The sequence below is a fragment of the Chiloscyllium punctatum genome, chromosome 37 (assembly GCF_047496795.1).
Source record: "Chiloscyllium punctatum isolate Juve2018m chromosome 37, sChiPun1.3, whole genome shotgun sequence".
Taxonomy (NCBI): domain Eukaryota; kingdom Metazoa; phylum Chordata; class Chondrichthyes; order Orectolobiformes; family Hemiscylliidae; genus Chiloscyllium; species Chiloscyllium punctatum.
In genome coordinates, this window is record NC_092775.1 from 20631689 (window position 1) to 20651994 (window position 20306).

Genomic DNA, 20306 nt, shown 5'->3' on the forward strand with positions numbered 1-20306 from the left:
AATTTGAACTTAACTTGCAACTAAGACAAGAGTTCAAAAATTCACTTCCTGAGGTAATGAGAACTCATGTGGAAGAGCAGGGAGTTAAAATGGCAAGATTAGCAGCTGAAATAGCTGATGATTATGAGTTGGTCCATAAATGAAAGTTTGGTTTCCAACATCAATTTCAATCTGTGAGGGATAAAAATTGGAGAAAAGAGAAAATCTCACGTGGTGAGGGAAAGGTAGATCTCGGGGGAGATCGTGAGGATAACTTACCACAGGATAAAAAGGAAACCCTTGAAGGGGAAAGAGAAATTAAAAAGCTCCAATGTTTTCACTGCAATAAAGTAGGCCATGTGAAATCACAGTGTTGGCGGGTTAGAAAAAGCACTGGGAAGCTAGATGTAGGAAAACAGGATAAACCAGTGAATTTTGTTGAGAGGTAACAGAAAGCACAGTGGAGGCTAAAAAGATGCATCGGACTGTACAACCTGGTTGGAGGTTGGTCAAGGAGGAAGTGCGTACCACCCAGAATCACAGGGAGCACTAGAAAGGTGGTATCAGATACTAAAGACCATGTTGAGGGCTTATAGTCAAGACTATCCAGATGATGAGGATAACTGAATTTCGTTTGTACTTTTTGCGATCAGAGATGCACAAAATGTATCGACCAAATTTAATCCATTCGAATTAGTTTTTGGGCATGAATTGAACGAACCAAAATTGACTAAGGAGAAATTGGTAAGTCAGAAACCACATGTTTGGACTATGTGTCAGATTTTAGGGAATGCTTAAATAGAATGGGGGAGTTGGCTAGACAGCATTTAAAAGTATCACAGCATACAATGAAAAGGAAGTAGACAAGAAATTAAAAACTCGCAATTTTGTTATCGGAGATAAGAAGTTAGTGTTACTTCTAGTGATAGGTGAACCTTGAAAAGCAATATTCAGTGGACCTTATCAAGTCAAAAGGGGACTGAGTGAGGTGAATTATTTGTTAAGGACTCCAGACAGAAAAAAATCTCACACAGCCTATCATGTCAATATGCCCAAAAGGTATTTTGACAGGGAAGGAAAGCAAAAGGAAACTGTGTTATTGGTTACAACACGGAGGGAAGGTCCAAATTCAGAGGATTCTGAATTGGACATTCCTCAAATTAAATTGGACAATGAGGAAGTTGTCAAAAATTGGGATAAATTATTGAGTTACCTTCCAGAGAAAAATCAAAATGACCTGAAAGAGTTACTGCTATCGCATGGGGAAATATGTAGAAATAAGTTGGAAAGTACTAATCTAATTAGGCATCATGTAGATATAGGACGTGCTGGTCCGATTAAGCATAACCCTTGTAGGCATAACCCTCTAAAGTTGGCACAGTTTTAAAAGGAGATTGAACGCATGCTCCAAGATAACAGAATCAAAGTGAGTTACAGTGACTGGAGCTCTCCCATAGTAAAGGTACCAAAACCAGATGATAGCTAACAGTTACGTGTGGACTATCGCAAAACCAATGCAGTTACAAAGACTGATGCATATCTGATTACACATTTGGACGACTGTGTTGAAAAAGTGGGACAAACAACTTGTACTTCTAAGTTGGACTTGCTTATAGGATACTGGCAAGTATCTTTGTCTGAAAGATCAAAGACAATCTCGGCTTTCGCAAAGCTGAGTGGACTATATCAGTTTAAAGTCATGCCACTTGGTATGAAAAATGTGCCAGCCACATTTCAGAGACTAACCAATAACATAATTTCCAGATTACCCAATCATGTAGTTTATATTTATAACCTGGTGATTTTCAGTCACATATGGAAGGAACATTTGCAACATTTATCAGAATTGTTCGATCGACTTTGGGAGGCAGGCTTGGTGATAAATCTGGCTAAAATTGAATTTGCTAAAACCCAAGTCACCTTCCTGGGTCATGTCATTGGACATGGACAAATGGCCCCAATGAATACAAAAAAAAGGTAATTTGGGAGTTTCCCATACCATCAATAAAATGGGCAATACTATGATTCCTGGGATTGAGTGAATTTCATTGGAAATTTGTGAAACATTTTAACATTGTGGCCACTCCACTCCCTGAATTACTAAAGAAAAGCACAGCGTTTCAGTGGACAGTGGACTATCAGAAGGCATCTGACAGCCTGAAAGCTGTGTTAGCCACTGCCCCAGTATTAGCCACACCAAAATATGCAAAGCCAGTCAAGGTGGTTATCAAAGCAAGTGATGTGGGTGTCGGTGCTGTGCTCTTACAGGAAGACGACGAGAAGACAGAAAGACCTATGGGTATTTCTCCAGGAAATTGAACATTCCTCAGCAGAAATATTTGACAGTTGAGATGGAGACTTTGAGCCTGGTGTTGGCATTACAACATTTCAATCTATATGTTACTAGTAATTTCTCTGAGACAATCACATACACTAATCATAATCCACAGGGGTTGTAAAGTCATAGGTTCCGAGATGTCTGGATTTATCTACTTAAAGAAGCATTTAAGTTTCAAAAAATCTCTTGTACAATAAAAGGGGAGTGGCCAGTTCTCCCAGCTCAGCTTTTCTCTGGTTTGTTTTCATTTTAGCAGTCTGGTTATTCAGGAGTTGCTGGTCAGTTCAAGCTGGAGAATCCCTAGAATCAGCTACAGTGGAAGGAGGTTCCATGCTAAATCTCTCTGCTATCTCCCTCTCCTGTAAGAACTTGTGTCTGATTTTATTTTTTTGCAAAGGGGATGTTCATGGGGACTGCTGGAAGTACAGGTAGACAACTCTTTATCTGAAATCCCGAAATCCGAAAAGCTCTGAAGTCCAAAGGCTTTTTTGTGAAGTTTTTTTCTCATTAACAAGGTTGTTTGGCGTGCAAACAGTTAACCCAAGTCCACATCCATTCGATGCGTGTCATTCAGGTGCGACGTGTGGGTGCATGGCCCAGCACTGGCAGGCCTCAATTTTGTTTCAGGGCCCATTTTACTCACAGCAAGTCTATTTTTCGGCAAGATTTTAAACATTTCACCATCAAACTGTCACTTATTCTGAAATTTGAAAAATTCTGAATTCTGAAAACCAACTGATCTCGAGCATTTTGGATAAAGGATTGTGCACCTGTATTTGGAACAGCATCATTGAGTTGTGAGAGTCAATTGTTTTTCAAATAGCTATGTTATTCTAAGTTTGGTTTTCTTTTGTGTATAAATAAGTTCTGTTGTGTTTAAAACTGAGTGGTTGGGCTAGCTGCATCACTCCTGGAATATCCACTTCACACCTGCTTAAAACAACTAGCAAAGTTAAGGTCTGGGCTTTCTGCTTAAAATATTTAGATGGGGTCTGGCCTGGTCCAAAACAAGCACCACTTGGCATCTGTAGTTGTTACTGGCAGGACACCCACCTGAGGCCAAGGATCACCTCTGGATCCCAGGTCAGAGATGGGTGGTCACCGAAAGCCATCTTGGAAAAGTGGGGTTGGCAACAAAGACAGGGTAGGTGGCTCCCAGCAGAGCCTGCATCCAAACACATCGAGATTGCTTGTCGTGTAGCTATTTTCGAAACAACCTGTTCAGAGAAGTTATTATACATCTCTGGAGCAAGTAGGACTTGAATCAGGGCCTCCTAGCTAAGAGTTAGGGACACAATCACAGTGATACAATATTTTGCTTTGAGATTCTCCAATTATCCCCTAGGTTGATTGCAATGGTGGCAAGAAGAGATCTTTAAGTGGGAATTAATCCTAATTGCTAGTTGGGCTGTGGTGGAATTGCTGTCCATGGATCTTCCCATTTCAGATTTAAGTACGTTGGTGGTGGGAAGGTATGACAATCCCTGCATCCTATTTTCCCACCCAATTAAATGGACCCGTGCCACCAGGGAGGGCCCATGATGCTGAGCTCAAACAGAGTTTGAGCAGTTGGAATCTAAGGTTTGATCTGATTTATTGTTGTCACATGTATTGAGACGATAATAAATATTGTCTTGCTGCTAACCAGACAAATCATATCTTGTATAAGTACATCAGGCTAATAGAACAGAATGCAGGTGATAGCTATTGAAAAGGTTCAGAGAAAGAGGAAGGATTATCAACATATTTGTCGGGATGTGACAAAGGCATTTGCAACCACATTGAGGCTGACATTGCAGTGGGAGCAAGTAATATAAAGGTAAAGGTAAATGATGCATGTCCCAGTGGGATTTTCCATTCAGCGCAAGATAAACAGGATAAATAAAATTCAAAAGATCCAATTTAGTGCCGTTGTTACCAATGAATAAGAGACAGAGAAACAATTAGTGCTGAAGGTGGATAAATGTGGCTTTGGTTTTTGTGATTCACTTGTGAGTCATAAGATCCTCAATGTCAGATGAGCCATTTAAGAAAAAGGGACTTGGATAGACAGAGTTAAAGAGAAATCAATGCAGTCACATTGCTGAACCTGAATCTGTACATGTTATCACTGAGAGTCAAGAGGTGGAAGTGGTGATGAAAGGTCCTTGGGATACTCAAACGATGATTGATTAGTAAAGGGAAAAAGCAGCTTTGTTGGAAATTAACTATTTACTTTTTGTTATGTGGAGTGCGTAAGAATTGAAAACTATAGTTCCTCTTTCTGGATTCCACATCAGATGTGTTGTCTCTGTGTTAACCCTTTCAAATCCTTTCTTTAAATACCCCAATTAAATTTTCCTTCACATTACTATCACTGTACAAAGTTTACACAACTTGAGCCAATAATTTAACTGTTTAAAAGCCCTGGCATTATAGCAGTTAACTTGAGTTGTATCCCCTCCAAAACCCAAGATAATTTTAGTGTATTTGAAGTGGGGGCTGATCGAGGTTCCCTGCAACCATCCATTTCCTCACTTCTGATTTCCAAACATTCTGAGATAAAGATCAACATTTCAATAACGTTCTAGAACCGGTGCAAGTTTTTGCTGAGTTGTTTATAGGGACAAGGACATGTAGGTGACACACATATTAGTAACATGGTAGAAATAACCCTGGGGTGTTACTGATTTTGGAGACATAAGCCTCCATGGCATTTTGTGTTCAGGTGAGTGCAGTGAATGAGTAGCAGGAGGAAAGAAAGTAATTGTTTATGGTAAAAATACACTTTGGGCATTTATTAACCATCAGGATGAATCACTATCATCTTTGCAATTACTGATGCATTGAACTGTTTACTTATGGGCTCTCATCTCTGTTACAGTCTTGGCATTAAAAATAGGTAGCAAGCAAGGCAGAAATCCCTGTTTGCCAAAATATTGATACACGGATATCCAATTTCACATCTAAATACAAGCCGACTCAAGGTTTCACCACAGTTTAATGCTTATCAAATGGATTACTCTGTACTGTTTAGTTTTACCTTTTTTGTATGCAGTTGGAGCTGCACCCATCCAAGCCAGCAGAGAGTATCAATCATTGTCCTGACTTGAGTCTTGTGGGCAAGCTTTGGGGAGTCAGGAGTTGAATTACATGCCGTTTTGAACTGCTTTTGTAGATATAGTATCCTATGGCTGGTCAATGGTAACCTCTAGGATGTTGGCAGTGTGAGATTCAGAAATGGCAGTAACACTGAAAATCAAGGGGTGACAGTTATATTCTCTGTTTCTGGAGATGGTTGCTGTCTGATAATTGTGTGGTGTGAATGTTACATGTCACTTGTCAGCTCAAGCCTGAATGTCATCCAGATATTACTGTATTTGGACCTGGTCCGATTCAGTATCTGAGCAGTTGTGAATGATGTTGCACAATGTTCAATCATCAGTGAACATCTCCATTTTTGACCTTATGATGGATAGGAAGTTATTGATGAAGCAGTTTAACAAAATTTGATCTCGAACTCTACCCTGAGGAATGTCTACAGAGATAGTCCCTGGCTGGATGATTGACCTCCAACAACCACAATCACCTTCCTTTGTTCTAAGAATTACGCCAACCAGTGGAGACCTTCCCCGATTCAGATTGACACCAATTTTTCTAGGGGTCTTCAATAATTGATCAAAGGCAGTAATTCTTACTTCCCTCCAAGATCAGTTTTTTTTTAACCTGGACCAAGGCTGTAATGACATAGTCTAATGACAAAGTTTGTAATGAGCTGAGTGAACTTAATAGAACTCAAACTTGGTGTCACTGAGCAGTTCATTGTTCAGTAAGTATTGTTTGATAGCACTATTGGTGATACCCTCCATCACTTTGCTGATGATCAAGAGCAGACTGATAAGGAGCAAATTGATCAGTTTGAATTTGTCTTTCTTTTCATGTACAGAACATATCGTGCCAGTTTTCCACATTGCCAGATTGATGCCAGACTTGTTACTGCACTGGAGCTGCTTGGTTAGGTCACAAGTCTCTTAAGTAATAATGCTGGAATGTTGTCAGGGCTCAAAACTTAATAATCCAGAAACATGCATTCAAATTCTACCCTGGTGGCTTACAAATTTGGATGATTAGTTCAGAACCGATTTCTGTTTGGGCTGCAATTATCTCAGTTCCAGGCAGAACAAAAGAGTTAAACCATTGCAGACCGGCTGCCAGTTGTGGAGGTTGGATGGGGTGGGGAGGGGAGGGAGGGGGGCGGAAGGTGCGGGGTTGCGGGGAGGTTGGAGAAGAAAGGGTGCTCGCTTGATTGGCACTAGTTTGTACATTTGAGGGACAGGATATAGGGCAGAGGGCTGGCCATGGATAGTAAAATCCAGTCCTTTCTTCTGGCAATCCTCACCTCACCCTTGTCTTCTGTCAGTCATCCTTTAACTCCTGGATCCCTTGACCTTAAAAAGCACTTGCCTCAGTCTTTGTTCCTCATCTTTGCTGGGTGTCTTACTCAAAATAAGCATGACCTTAACAGTAATATCTCAAAGTGCAAAAGCTGCACTTGGAAGAAGACCCACTGCAGTCTTCCATTCTGCCTGATTGGAGAATGATGCACTGCTGCCCTTTGAGTGACTACCACACCTGGTCATGAATGGCTGTGGACAATTAAACAACTCACAGGAGGAGGAGGAGGCTCTACGAATATCCTCAACCACATCAGTGCAAAAGATGAGGCTGAAGCATTTGTAGCGATTTTCAGCCAGAAGTGCTGAGTGGATGATCCATCTTGGCTTCCTTCAGTGATGCCCACCATCACATATGCCAGTCTTCAGCCCATTTATTCACTTCATTTGATATCAAGAAATGGTTGGAGGTGCTGGATACTGCAATGGCTTTGGGCCCTGACAACCTTCAGGCAGTAGTACTGAAGACTTGTGCTCCACAACTTGCTGTTCCAGTACAGTTACAACACTGACACCTACCCAACAATGTGGAAATTAGCACAGATATGTCCTGTAAACAAAATCCAACCCAACCAATTATTGCCCCATCCGTCTATTCTTGATCATCAGTACAGTGGTGGAAGGTGTCATCAATGATGCTATCAAGCAGTACCTGCTCAGCAATAACCTGCTCAGTGATGTCCAGTTTGGGTGCTGCCAGGGCCACTCAGCTCCTGACCTCATTACAGCCTTGGTTCAAAAATGGACAGAAAACCTGAATTCCAGAAGTGATTTGAGAGTTACAGTCCTTGACAACAAGGCCACATTCGATGGAATGTGGCATTCAAGGACCCTAATAAACTGGAATCAGTGGGTATCAGGGCCAAACTCACCTCTGGTTGGAGTCATACTTGGCACATGGAAGATGGTTGTGGTTGTTGGAGGTCAGTCATCTCAGCTACAAGACATCTCTGCAGGAGTCCCTCAGGGTGGTGTCCTAGTCTGAACCATCTTCAACTGCTTCATCAATGACCTTCCCTCCATCACAAGGTCAGGAGTGGAGATGTTCACGGATGATTGCACAATGTTCAGCACCATTTGTGACTCCTCCACTTGTCCATGTTCAAATGCAACCAAGATCTGATCATTATCCAGGCTTGGGTTGACAAGTGGCAAATAAGATTTCTGTCACAAAATTGCCAGGCAATGACCATCTCCAATAAGAGACAATCTATCCACACCCCATGACATTCATTGGTGTTACCAATAGCCCACTATCAATCTTGGGGGTCACAATTGACCAGAAACTCAACTGGACTCTTATAAATACAATGGCTACAAGAGCAGATCAAAGGCTGGGAATACTGCAGCGAGTAACTTACCTCCTGACACCCCAAAGACTGTCCATCATTTACAAAGCATAAGTCAGGAGTGTGAGGGAATACTCACCACTTTCCTGGATGGATGCAGCTCCAACAACACTCACGAGACTTGACACCATTCAAGACAAAGCAGCCTGCCTGATTGACACCACATCCACCAAAATCCAAACTTTCCACCACTGACACTTAGTAGCAGCAGTAGGTACCATCTGCAAGATGCATTACTGCAATTTGCCAAAGGTTCTTAGACAGTATCTTGCAAATCCATGACTACGTCCACCTGGAAGGATAGTGCAGCAGATACATGGGAACACCACCACCTTCAGGTTGCTCTCCAAGCCACTGACCATCCTGGCTTGGAAATATACCACTGTTCCTTCACTGTCACTGGGTCAAAATCTCGAATTCCATCCCTAAGGAGATTGTAGGCCTACCTATAGTAGATGGGTGCAGTGGTTCAAGAAAGCGATTCACCACCAACTTCTCAGCGACAACTGGGGATGGCCAATAAATGCTTGCGCAGCCAGCAATGTCCATGTTCCACAAGTGGATAAAAAAAACCAAGAAGGAAGGAGTTGCTCTTATCTTGGCAGTCAAAAAAGCTTCAAACCTGAAGAAAGTCAGTTTATTCCCCTCACTTGCTTCTGTAAGATGTGCCTTTTAACAATAAGTCAAAGACTTTGAGTGTGTTATATAATAATTGTTGTTATTCATGCACATTTTAAAAATATGAACCCTTGCATGTCTACTGTCACCTCCTTAATAATGTTCTCCAATCCATCCTTGCAAATTCACATCTCATATCCTCGTAGTTGTCTTTATTAAGATTTAGGACTCTAGTTTCAGATTCAAATTCTTTGCTCTCCATTTTAGTGGAGAATACTATCATATTATTGTCACTCTTCCTCAAGGAATATCACACAACAAAATTGTTAGCACACACTAGATTTCTGTACTTAAAGTTATCACTATTTATTACAAATAAATCAATTCTCATTACAGATTATTAATTATGAACCACAACATATAATGTTACAGTTAAAATTCTAATTATGTTATAAAAGTCTAACCATCTTAAAATCCTCTCACAACAGACACAAATAAAAAATGAGTGTCCTGGGTGGAAGAAAAGACAGGGGAAGTGGTTCAATGTTCCCTGTTCATGGGATTTACTGAGATGACATTTTTGGCTTGTCAGGTTTGCTGCCCCTCTATCTTCATTCTCTAGGTATCTTCATTTGATTACATGAAGCACAGATTGAATGGTTCACTTTTATAAATTCCCTGAATTATTTGTTAAAGGCCACACCTTTCAGTATCTGAAGAGGGGAAATAAACTGGCTTTCTTCAACTTGAGGAGTCCTTTTTTACTGTGGAGAAAAGGATAATTCCTTCCTCCTCAGATGACCGATGGCTCCTGACCAAACATTCATGCTTACAATCTGTTCAGCTGCTTGGGAGCCAATCGTAAAGTTGTTGGCAGGCAGAAGGCCATTGTCATTGACAACTAGTTACCATTCCACATTCTAATCAACTACTTATTTCTGGTCAAATCTTCCTTTGTGCACACCCTTGGCTCTAGTTCATCTGTACTAACCATGCACATTACTTGAACAAACAGCTGTATAAACTGTGTGCCAGGTGACTTGCTTTTAAAAAAGTGTAGCAATTCTTTCCTCCATAGTCTCTTTCCCATTTTAGTCCATAATCAAAAATACAGAAATATAAAGAGATCCAACCTTTACAATTAGACCGAGAGCAATGTGAGAATTTGGCTTTCCAGTCCCTTGAGTCTGTTTTGTTATTCAATAAGATCATGCCTGACACCAGTTTCCTGTCCTGTGCCTTTATTCCTTTGTGTCCCTTTGGCCCAAATTAAATCCAAAGTGAGGCAGAGAATCAGATTCCTTCTCCATGAAAGAGTTATTTACCTTATTCCAGACAGCTGCCTGAGGAGTGAATGGGGCTCTGAAAGTTTGCAGTTTCAAACAAACTTGTTAGACTATAACCTGGTGTTGTGAGATTTTTTGCTTATGTTGTCATTATAGAAGAGTAATTTTGATTTAGGGAATAACATTATTGCCACTAGTGACAAAAGAATTAAGTGTTGAGTCAGTACAATATGATCTAGACTTAGACACATAAAGAGTACTAAGTGAATGCTACATTGTTAGAGGCGTTGTCTTCCAGATGAGCTAAGAAACTGAGTCCTTAATCTTCCAATTTTGATGTAAAAGGACCTACAAAGAACTTGCAATCAACCAGTAAATCTCTGCCAACGTCCCACCCAACATTTATCTTTCAACTAAAACCTCTGAATAACAAATTTAAGTATGCATTTCTTACATTACTGTTTTAATTACTTGGCTATGAACAAATTGGTTGCCACATTTTCTCTTATAACAGGCCCTAGACATCAAAAGTGATTCATGCAAAATACTTGGGCATGTTCTGTGAATTTAAGCGTACTATACAAAAACGAAAAGTGCTAGAGAAACACACCAGGTTTGGCAACGGCTGTGGAGAGAGCAACTGAGTTAACATTTTGAGTCCAAAGACTCTTCTTCAGAATCAAAGTGTGGTGGACAATGATAGTTTTTATGCCATTGACAAAAGTCAAAGAGGAGCAAGTGGAACTGATGATCAGGGTGCTTAGAGTGAAAGGCAAAGGACATGCTCACAATGTGGTCTTCTTTACATTGGTGAGACCAAATGCAGACTGGGTGTCTGCCTTACAGACCAGCTCCACTTCATCCGCAAAAATGACTCCTGATCTCCTAGTCACTTGCCATTTCAATTTGCCATCTTGCTCTCACACGGGCGGCACGGTGGCACAGTGGTTAGCACTGCTGCCTCACAGCGCCAGAGACCTGGGTTCAATTCCTGCCTCAGGCAACTGACTGTGTGGAGTTTGTACATTCTCCCCGTGTCTGCGTGGGTTTCCTCCGGGTGCTCCGGTTTCCTCCCACAGTCCAAAAAATGTGCAGGTTAGGTGAATTGGCCATGCTAAATTGCCCGTAGTGTTAGATGCAGGGTAAATGTAGGAGAATGGGTCTGGGTGGGTGCGCTTCGGCGGGTCAGTGTGGACTTGTTGGGCCGAAGGGCTTGTTTCCACGCTGTAAGTAATCTAATCTAAAAAATATTTCTATCCTAGTCCTGCTGCTGGATCCTTTCCCTGTCCAGACAGAAACACTTCACTGAGGAAGAACTCAGCTCTTCCTTTTAGATAAAGAAACCAGCAAATTAACTAATTTCCCAAGTAACCAGTTAAGCTTTCCATTCTAGGTAGAAGAGATAAGGACTTGAGGGCTTAGCCTTAGAGTAAAGGGATGATCTTTTAGAACAAAGATAAAGAGAAAGTTTTTCAGCCAGAGAATGGTGAATCAATGGAAATCACTGCTACAGAAAGCTGTGGAAGCCAGGTCATTGAGTATATTCAAGATGGAGATAGATAGGTTCTTGATTGATGAGAGGATTAAGGGTTACGGGGAGAAAGCAGAGAATGGGGTTGAGAAACTTAATCAGCCATGATTAAATGGCAGAGCAGACTTGATGGGCTGAATAACCTAATTTCTGCTCCTATGTCTTATTGTCTTAAGGAATAAAGATACATCTGGGTATCAAATGTATGCCTTGCTGTTTAGAAACAAGGGCAATATCAACATGAACAGGCTGTCCAAACCAAGAACTCAGCTCCTTTTTGCATTGAGTTTACAAAGGCTTGAATGCAAATCTTTAATTTACTACAAACACCAGCTTCCATTGTTCCCAGTCCAGAAACAGAACTCAGCTCTTTTTTTTTCTGTTAGTTACACTTAAATCCCACCAGCTGCTATTGTTGCATTTGAACCCCTGCCTCAGGGAATTAACCAAGGCATCTGGATTGCAAGTCCACTGACATTACCACTTCACCACTAACATTTCTTATTATAAAATAAACCCACCACCAATTCAACAATTTTCCAAATTAATCACATTGCAAACACTGAGGCAGCATTGCAGAGGCAGCATAAAAATAACACAAACTAAAATAGAGAAAATGAAGAGGTGACTAAATCAAAATAGTGTCCCTAAAGGTTTTGAGTGTGCTACTAGACATCACATGTTCCCTCACCAAGGATACCTGGATGTGACTGGAGGAGCAGAATAGGGACAGGCAGTCAGGAACTATGACCCCCCATAATGGTCTGCTGTCTGATCCTACTGATGGTTATTTTAGCCAGGTCTAGCAGCAGATCCATAAGGAGGTCCTCTGACTAGCCCACTGGTGTTGAATTCTGTCAGAATGGATGGAAGAACACCATATAGTCGAGCGTCCTTCAAAATAACATAAAAGCTAATTTCTATACAGCAAGTTCCCAAAAACAGCAGCAAACTATAGTTTATGATATTGATTGAGGGATACAGGGATACCTTCTCCTTCAGGAAACGGTGCTGTGAGATCTTTTATGTCAGCTGAGAGGGTAGTCAGGACATAGTTTAATGAACTATCTGAAGTATTGCCCACAATGCAGCATTCTTTCAGTACTGAGCTTTAAAGTTATCATTGATTTGTGTGTTCAGGTTCTGTTTTGAATCCCATGTCCTTCTGTATCAGAAGTGACAGAGCTACCAAATTTGGGTAGTATCTGGCACTGTCAATTAAATAAGTATTATTAGTACTAATAGCTTCCATTTGTACAGTTTTTAATTATTGCAAGTCTTATTCTCTGACATTATGTGTGGTTCTTTAATGTTTTCAAGGGTTAAGTTTTCATGCCCCAACATTGAATGGGCTCATTGAATGGCTTTCACCTGAATCAAAGCCATCTTCAATATTAAAACAGTCAGCTGCTTCCTTTAGCACAACTTTTTAAAAAAATGGCTACATTCCTTGATGCCAAGTTACCTTTGGGAATGTTCAAACCTGAGCAGATCTAATCCTAAACTTGACTGGGCTTGGCCATGAATTAATGCTGTAGAACCACCCAGGTTTGAAGGAGCTCACGTTTCAACTTCCTTTGCTTGATCAACCCTGCCCTTGGGTAAAAATCATTGTAAAAAAGTCCAGTTGCTTTGCTTTTGCAAAGCTACTCAAACTCTGAACCCAATAAGGAATGACCACTTTAAACCAGTAGTAAGCCCAATGGCACATTGCAACCTCTTATCTCTCCAGTGCAACATGAGCTTTAGCTGAAAATCTTACACAATCCGAATTAAATGCTAGCATGCAAAATTAAATTTTGCTTTGATTAAAAGTAAATAAAGATCTTGTTTAACAAATGTTTTGTAAAAAGTCCTAATCTGATATGACTGTCTCCAATGGCACAATCATATTGTGATTAACTATAAATAAAAGGTTGACGTAAAAATCATAGTCCAATAATTACCTCACCCTTTCTGCACACATTCACCATTAGTGAATGTCAGGATGAAGGGTTGCATTTAGAGCAATGCATTCCCATGCCCCAGATTACATTGAATTGACTAAACTCACTATAAATTTAGGTCCCTCTTTAGTAACTCGTCTATGCTTATCGCAATGAACAAACAGCATTACCAGTTTTCATCATAGAATCCCTGCAGTGTGGAAATAGGCCATTTGACCCAACAAGTCCACAGCAATATTCTAAAGAGTATCCCAACCAGATCCAATCCCCTACCCTATTACTCTAACCTACCTTACCTACACATCCCTGAACACTATGGGCAATTTAGCATGGCCAATTCACCCAACCTGCACATCTTTGGATTGTGGGAGGAAACCGACGCAGACAGGGGAAAAATGTGCAAACTCCACACAGGCAGTCATCTGTGGCAGGAATCAAATCCCGGTCCCTAGCGCTGAGAGGCAGCAGTGCTAACCACTGCCGCCGAACAGCTTTGGGATTTCATCTCGCAATCCAGCGTAGTGCATAGTCAGAAAACTGAAAGAACTATGGATGCTGGAAATCAGAAACAAAAACAGAAGTTGCTGCAAAATCTCAGCAGGTCTGGAGCAAAATTAGGGTTAATGTTTTTGGGTTCTGAAGAAGGGTCACTGGACCTGAAATGTTAACTGATTTCTCTCTACAGGTGCTGCTAGACCTGTTGATAATTTCCAGCAAGTTATGTTGTTGTAGCAAGTAGTTGGATGAAGATTGAATTTCACAAAGATTTCATGGTATGTGCTGAACTGACTGAATGGTGGGAGAAGGGTTGCTAACTGGGACAGCACCTGAAAATGGGCCTGGTGACTGTGACATATGATTAATCCTTGCCAGTTGAGTGTGATGCAGGCAATGTAACAACTCAGAGTTGACTGTTTATTTCAATATCAGCATCTAACCATTGCCAATTGTGTTATCAATTATCTGGATGCCAATTTTGTGAATGGCATGTTGAAAGCTAGCCTGCATCATTTAAAGAGTTAGTACATCGTGGCTGGAAAAGATGCTTTCACTAATAAAGGCAACAAATTTGTTCCGTGAAACATTGAAAATGGTGCAAGGTATCTGGACACTGCACTGGATCTTGTAGCGCAAGAGGTGCCTATAGGGGAGATGGCACATGGCAGTTGGGCACTAGGATACCCTCCAGTCGGATACCCTCCAGACACAGTGTCACATAGGAGTCAAGCCCCACTGCAATGCTGCAAGACATTCAACTATCTGATATGAATGATTAAAGCAAGTGAATGCACCTTCGGATATCATACCTTATCAACTGCACCAATAGCTTTGGAGTGGAGAATGTGGTATTGGAAAGGCACAGCAGGTCAGGCAGCATCGTCGATTCTCCTACTCCTCAGATGCTGCCTGACCTGCTGTGCTTTTCTAGCACCACACTCCCGACTCTAATCTCCAGCATCTGCAGACCTCACTTTCGCCTATAGTTTCGGATGCAACTCAAATCACCAAACACTCCTCAACTACCAAAACACTTTATTAATCAGGACTCATAATTGGTATTCTTGTGCTCCACCCCAAGCTCACACACTGCAGTGAGTCTTACATCTCAGAGGTTTGCCAACTATATAGCCCATGCCAGCCACTCACCAAAACAGATTTCATGCCACTCACTGATACACTTCCTGATTTACATGGTGGAAAGGTTATTAAACAGAATAGAGTCCGTGGATTTTTTTTAGTTTACTTACAGTGTGGAAACAGGCCCTTTGGCCCAACAAGTCCATACCGACCCTCTGAAGAGCAACCCACCTAGACCCATTCCCCTACATTTACCCCTTCATCTAACACTACGGGCAATTTAGCATGGCCAATTCACCTAACGTGCACATCTTTAGACTGTGGGAGGAAACCGGAGCACCCGGAGAAAACCCATGCAGACACGGGGAGAATGTGCAAACTTCACACAGACAGTTGCCTGAGGCAGGAATTGAACCTGGATCTCTGGTGCTGTGAGGCAGCAGTGCTGACCACTGTGCCACCGTGCCACCCATTTGCTGGTAATGTACTTGTAAAGACAAAGGAGTGCTTACTGGACGGAAGACAGAGATTAGAGATAAATGGGATATTTCCAAATTGGCAGGCTATTGGGAGTGTTGTGCCACAAGTACCGGTGCTGGGGTTATACTGATAACTTAACTTGTCCAGATGCATGCAAGCTCATTCACAGTGCAAGGTTAGCTGGGACAATAAACTGTATGGAAGTTATTCACTTAAGTAGGGCAAATAGAAAATCAATTTTTTTTAAAGTGATGAGAAACTTTTGAACGTTGATGATAAAAGAGATTACGTGTCGCCACACACGCTTCACAGTGAGTTACCATGTGGTACAGTAAACAAGTAAGCAGGAAAATTGAATGTTAACCTTTAATGCAAGAAGGCAAGAGTACAAGAGTGAAGAAATCTTGCCAGATTTGTACAGGGTTTTGTTGAGATGATACCTGAGGGGCTGTGTTCAGTTTTGGTTTTCTTAATTAAGGCAGGATATACTTGTCTTAGAGGGATGAAACAAAGGCTAATGTGATTCCTGTCATGAAACATTTGTTCAATGGGCTTACACTATCTGAAACACATGCGATGCCAAGCGAGTTTGAGAGATAGATATTGGGAAGCTGTTTCTTCTGGCTGAAGATTCTAGAATAAGGAGGCATTATCTCAGGATAAGGAGTCAGTCATTAACACTGAGAAGAGGAGGAATTGCTTCACTCAGAAGTTCAGGAGTCTTTGGAATTCTCTATCCAGAGAACTGTGGCTGCTCAGACATTGAGTGTAGTTCAGGCTGAGATCAAGAGATATTTAGCTTCCCATGGGATCAACAGATGTAGAGATCAGGGAGATTAGCAGAATGAAAGCTGAAGATGATCAGAGAATAGAACCTGATGGGTCATGTGGCCTCCTTCTGTTCCTGTTTCTTATGCTTTTTAAAATGCTTTCATGAGACACCAAATATGACTGAGCTGCAGCCAGGGCCTCTCAAATATCTTGGAGGATAGTCGGCCTGGATTACATTAACAGAAATAATAAGGTAATGAGGTTATGGAGCAAATTAAAATTAAATATTTTGCAAAGAAGGACGTGGGCAACAGAGGTTTGGATGATCCCAAAATCAAAACAGAAAATGCTGGCAATTCATCAGACAATGTCTGTGCAGGGAGAAGCAAGGTTAAGGCTGAAGGACATTGACAGTTCCTCAGAACTGGTCTTGGTTAATGCCATGGTTCTGAAGCATTAACTTTTTGAAAACAAAGCTTCATCATTCCTACACTGCTAACCAAAACATGGGTTTTGAATCATTGGCAATACCGAAATGCTATTCTTTTTATAAAAATACAAAGCTATCAGAAAAGATTGTATTATTACCAGAAGTCCAATAGTCCTGTAGCCTTTTCTTTTTCTTCTTCTTTGGCTGTAACTCATTGCTTCCAGACTGATGCTTCACATTTTCGGAAGTTATCTCTTGGCTTCCAAGCACTTCTTGAAAGTTCTCAGTCTGATAAGGCAAATACAGTTTTTAAAAAGCTCCCAATAGGAAGACTGCAAACTACACAATATTAGAACCACAGATATCCTGAGGCTATTTAATTGCAACATTTCAGTTAATACCCAAAATCACTTCCTCCTTGCATCTGAAGCTAGTGTCATGGCTGTACTGCTATAAGAAGGAATAAGATTCAAATAAGGTAACTATTGACCACCTGACAATTTTGTTCTTTACAATATAGAGATAGAGATGAGCGTTCCTTTAAACAGCAAAGACCATTTCATATTGAATATGATTAAGATCCTCTCCTAGGTAATCATTTATTTGATGGAATGGCATTTCAGGACAAAGTGCTCCTTAATAAGAGGCAGTTACATTTTCTTACTTCTGTGCCGTAGAATTGCTGTGCCATCAGAAAGCAAAATAAGGACCAGGGCAGATTAAGCAGAAAATGAGGTGATGGTCCAGTAGTATTATTGCTAGACTATTAGTCCAGACAGTGGGGTAATGTTCTAGGGACCTGGGTTTCAATCCTGCCAAGGCAGCTGATGGAATTAAGAGTTCAAAAAACATCATGAATTAAGAGTTTAGTGGTGATCATCAAACCATTGTCAATTGTCGAGAAAAACCCATCTAGTTCACAAACATCCTTTAGGAAGGAAATGGCCGCCCTTACCGGGTCTGTCCTACACATGACTCCACACCTACAGCATTGTGGTTGACTCTTAAATACCCTCTGGGCAATTAAGAATGGGTAATAAATGCTGGCCTAGCCAGTCATACCCGCATTCCATGAATGAACAAATAAAAAAAAACTTCTAAAGCAGGATTGATGGTAATTTAATAGAAAGCTCAAGGATAAAAGACATTTAAATAGGAAGCCAGAAAGGATGCTTGTGCTGAAAATGCAGAATGGAAGAATTCTGCACCATTCAGAGATAGCGAGTTTTGAGAAGATATGTAGCTCAGGTTCTGGTTTTGGATGTAGGTTTGCTCGCTGAGCTGAAAGGTTCATTTCCAGACGTTTTGTTACCTTACTAGGTAACATCTTCAGTGGACCTCAGGTGAAGCAATGCTGAAGGTTCCTGCTTTCTATTTATATGTTTGGGTTTCTTTGGGTTGGTGATGTCATTTCCTGTGGTGATGTTATTCATGTGGTGAAATCACGTCTTGCTCCTTTTCTCAGGGGGTGGTAGATGGAGTCTAACTCGAAGTGTTTGTTGATAGAGTTCCAGTTGGTGGGTTTGTGGGCTACCAACACACTAAAACAACAGCTAATGAACTTGAAAGACCCTATACAAACAATGAGCAAAACTAACGTCATTTACAAAATGCCGTGAAAGAACTGTAACAAACACTACATTGGACAAACAGGCAGAAAACTAACCACCAGGATACATGAACACCAATTAGCCACAAAAAGACATGACTCTCTTTCAATAGTATCCTCACATACAGAAGAAGAAGGACACCACTTCAGCTGGGACAACACATCCATCCTAGGACAAACCAAACAAAGACACGCACGAAAATTCCTAGAAGCATGGCATTCCAACTGGAAATCTATCAGCAAACACATCGAGTTAGACTCCATCTACCACCCCATGAGAAAAGGAACAGGAAGTGACTCCACCACAGGAAATAATATCACCACAGGAAATGACATCACCAGCCCAAAGAAATCCAAACATATAAATAGAAAGCAGGAACTTTCAGCATTGCTTCGGATTGAGGTCCACTGAAGATGTTATCTCGTAAGGTAACAAAACACCTGGAAATGAACCTTTCAGCTCAGCGAGCAAACCTACATCCAAAACCATTCTGTGATAAAAGGTGGAAATCAAACATATTAACTTTGAGGAAGTTGTTTCCTGAATGCAGTGTGTTGTTAGTATTTACTTTTAACTTCAGATCTATATTATCTTGTTGATTCTGCTCACCTCTTCAATTTTCAGCTTTCTTCTTGCATTTTGATTTATTGTCTGTACTTCGTCCCAATTCCTACTGCACCTGTCAATCCCCAGACCATTGCTGAGGGCAGAGATTCCAGTGCCACAGCCTGAAATTCGGGAATTCTGCTCTCTTGAGCTATTCAAGTTGTTTCTATTTCTCCCATCCTTAAAAGCCTCATCAAAAAACTATTTTCAACTACTTTGACAGTCACTTTTGTTAACATAAGCTTGTTGTCATAGAATCATATAATCACTGCAGTGTGGAAAGAGGTCATTTGGCCCATTCAGTCTGCACCAACCCTCCAAGTTGCATCCCACTCAGACCCAGATCCATCCCCCACAATACCCATTTCCAATGGGCTAATCCACCTGACCCGTACATCATTCAACTACAGGAGGAAACTGGAGCACCCAGAGGAAACCCACGCAGACATGGGGAGAACGCACAAACTCCACACAGATAGTCATCCAAAGCTGGAATCGAACCTGGGTTTGATTCTCCTGCCTTTTCCCCTTTTGAAATACCTTATTTTGCTATGTAAAGCGTGCCTTAAAAGGGTAAGGTATCAAGATGTGGCGCATCTGCAAATGCTGTTTCTCCTTGCCTGGGTTTGAGTTCTCATTCCAAGATGTAGGCACAAAATGTGTACTGAGATGCTAATGCAGATATGATGGAAGTGTCAACTGCTTTTGCATGAGGCATTAAATCAAGGACCAGCCCATCTTCTCAGAGGGATGCAAAAATTCCCCAACACTATTTTGAAGAAAAACAAAATTGTTAACCCTGGCATCCTGGCCAATATTTATCCCTAGATCAACAAGACAAGACCCAATTATCTGGCCATTGTGGGATGCTGATATTGGGAGCAGGCTGTGTGTAAAATATGTTTACAACATACTTCAAACGTTCATCATTGGCTGTAAAGTGTTTTAGGATGTCCAGAGGTTATGATATGTGAGTTGTTATTTCTTTTAAATAGTTTTGATATACTAAATAGTCAAAAGTAGTGAAGTAATGAATGCTAATTCATATTCCCTTGTTAATAATTATTCTGTTTTCACATCGGATCACATGTACTAGAAATTTAAGGTTACAAAAGTTGGGCAATTGCTGACTTCTACCGTTGGTATGTTCAAGGTGAAATATACAATCAGGGACAAGTCATGTTTCCAGATAAGGCTTCTTCAATAAACCTTATTTGGAATTGCTTCTAAATCTCATACTGAAACAAAATGGATCTCTCAGCTTGTTAACATTGTTTAGATTGTGGAACAAAATGAGACAAAACCAACTGTGGGTCCTACAGTGTCACTTTCTTCAATGAAAAACAGTGCT

General features: G+C 40.9%; 1 protein-coding gene across 5 annotated transcripts in view; it reads right to left on the minus strand.

The window, feature by feature from the left end:
• The window catches only part of rbbp8l (retinoblastoma binding protein 8-like), a 118051-nt gene that overhangs the window by 29547 nt on the left and 68198 nt on the right, over nt 1-20306 (minus strand). For all 5 annotated transcript variants that reach the window (XM_072556423.1, XM_072556424.1, XM_072556425.1 and 2 more), the window contains one exon: nt 16898-17027. In XM_072556423.1, coding sequence (XP_072412524.1) covers nt 16898-17027 — 130 coding nt within the window. The remainder of the gene's footprint in view (nt 1-16897; nt 17028-20306) is intronic.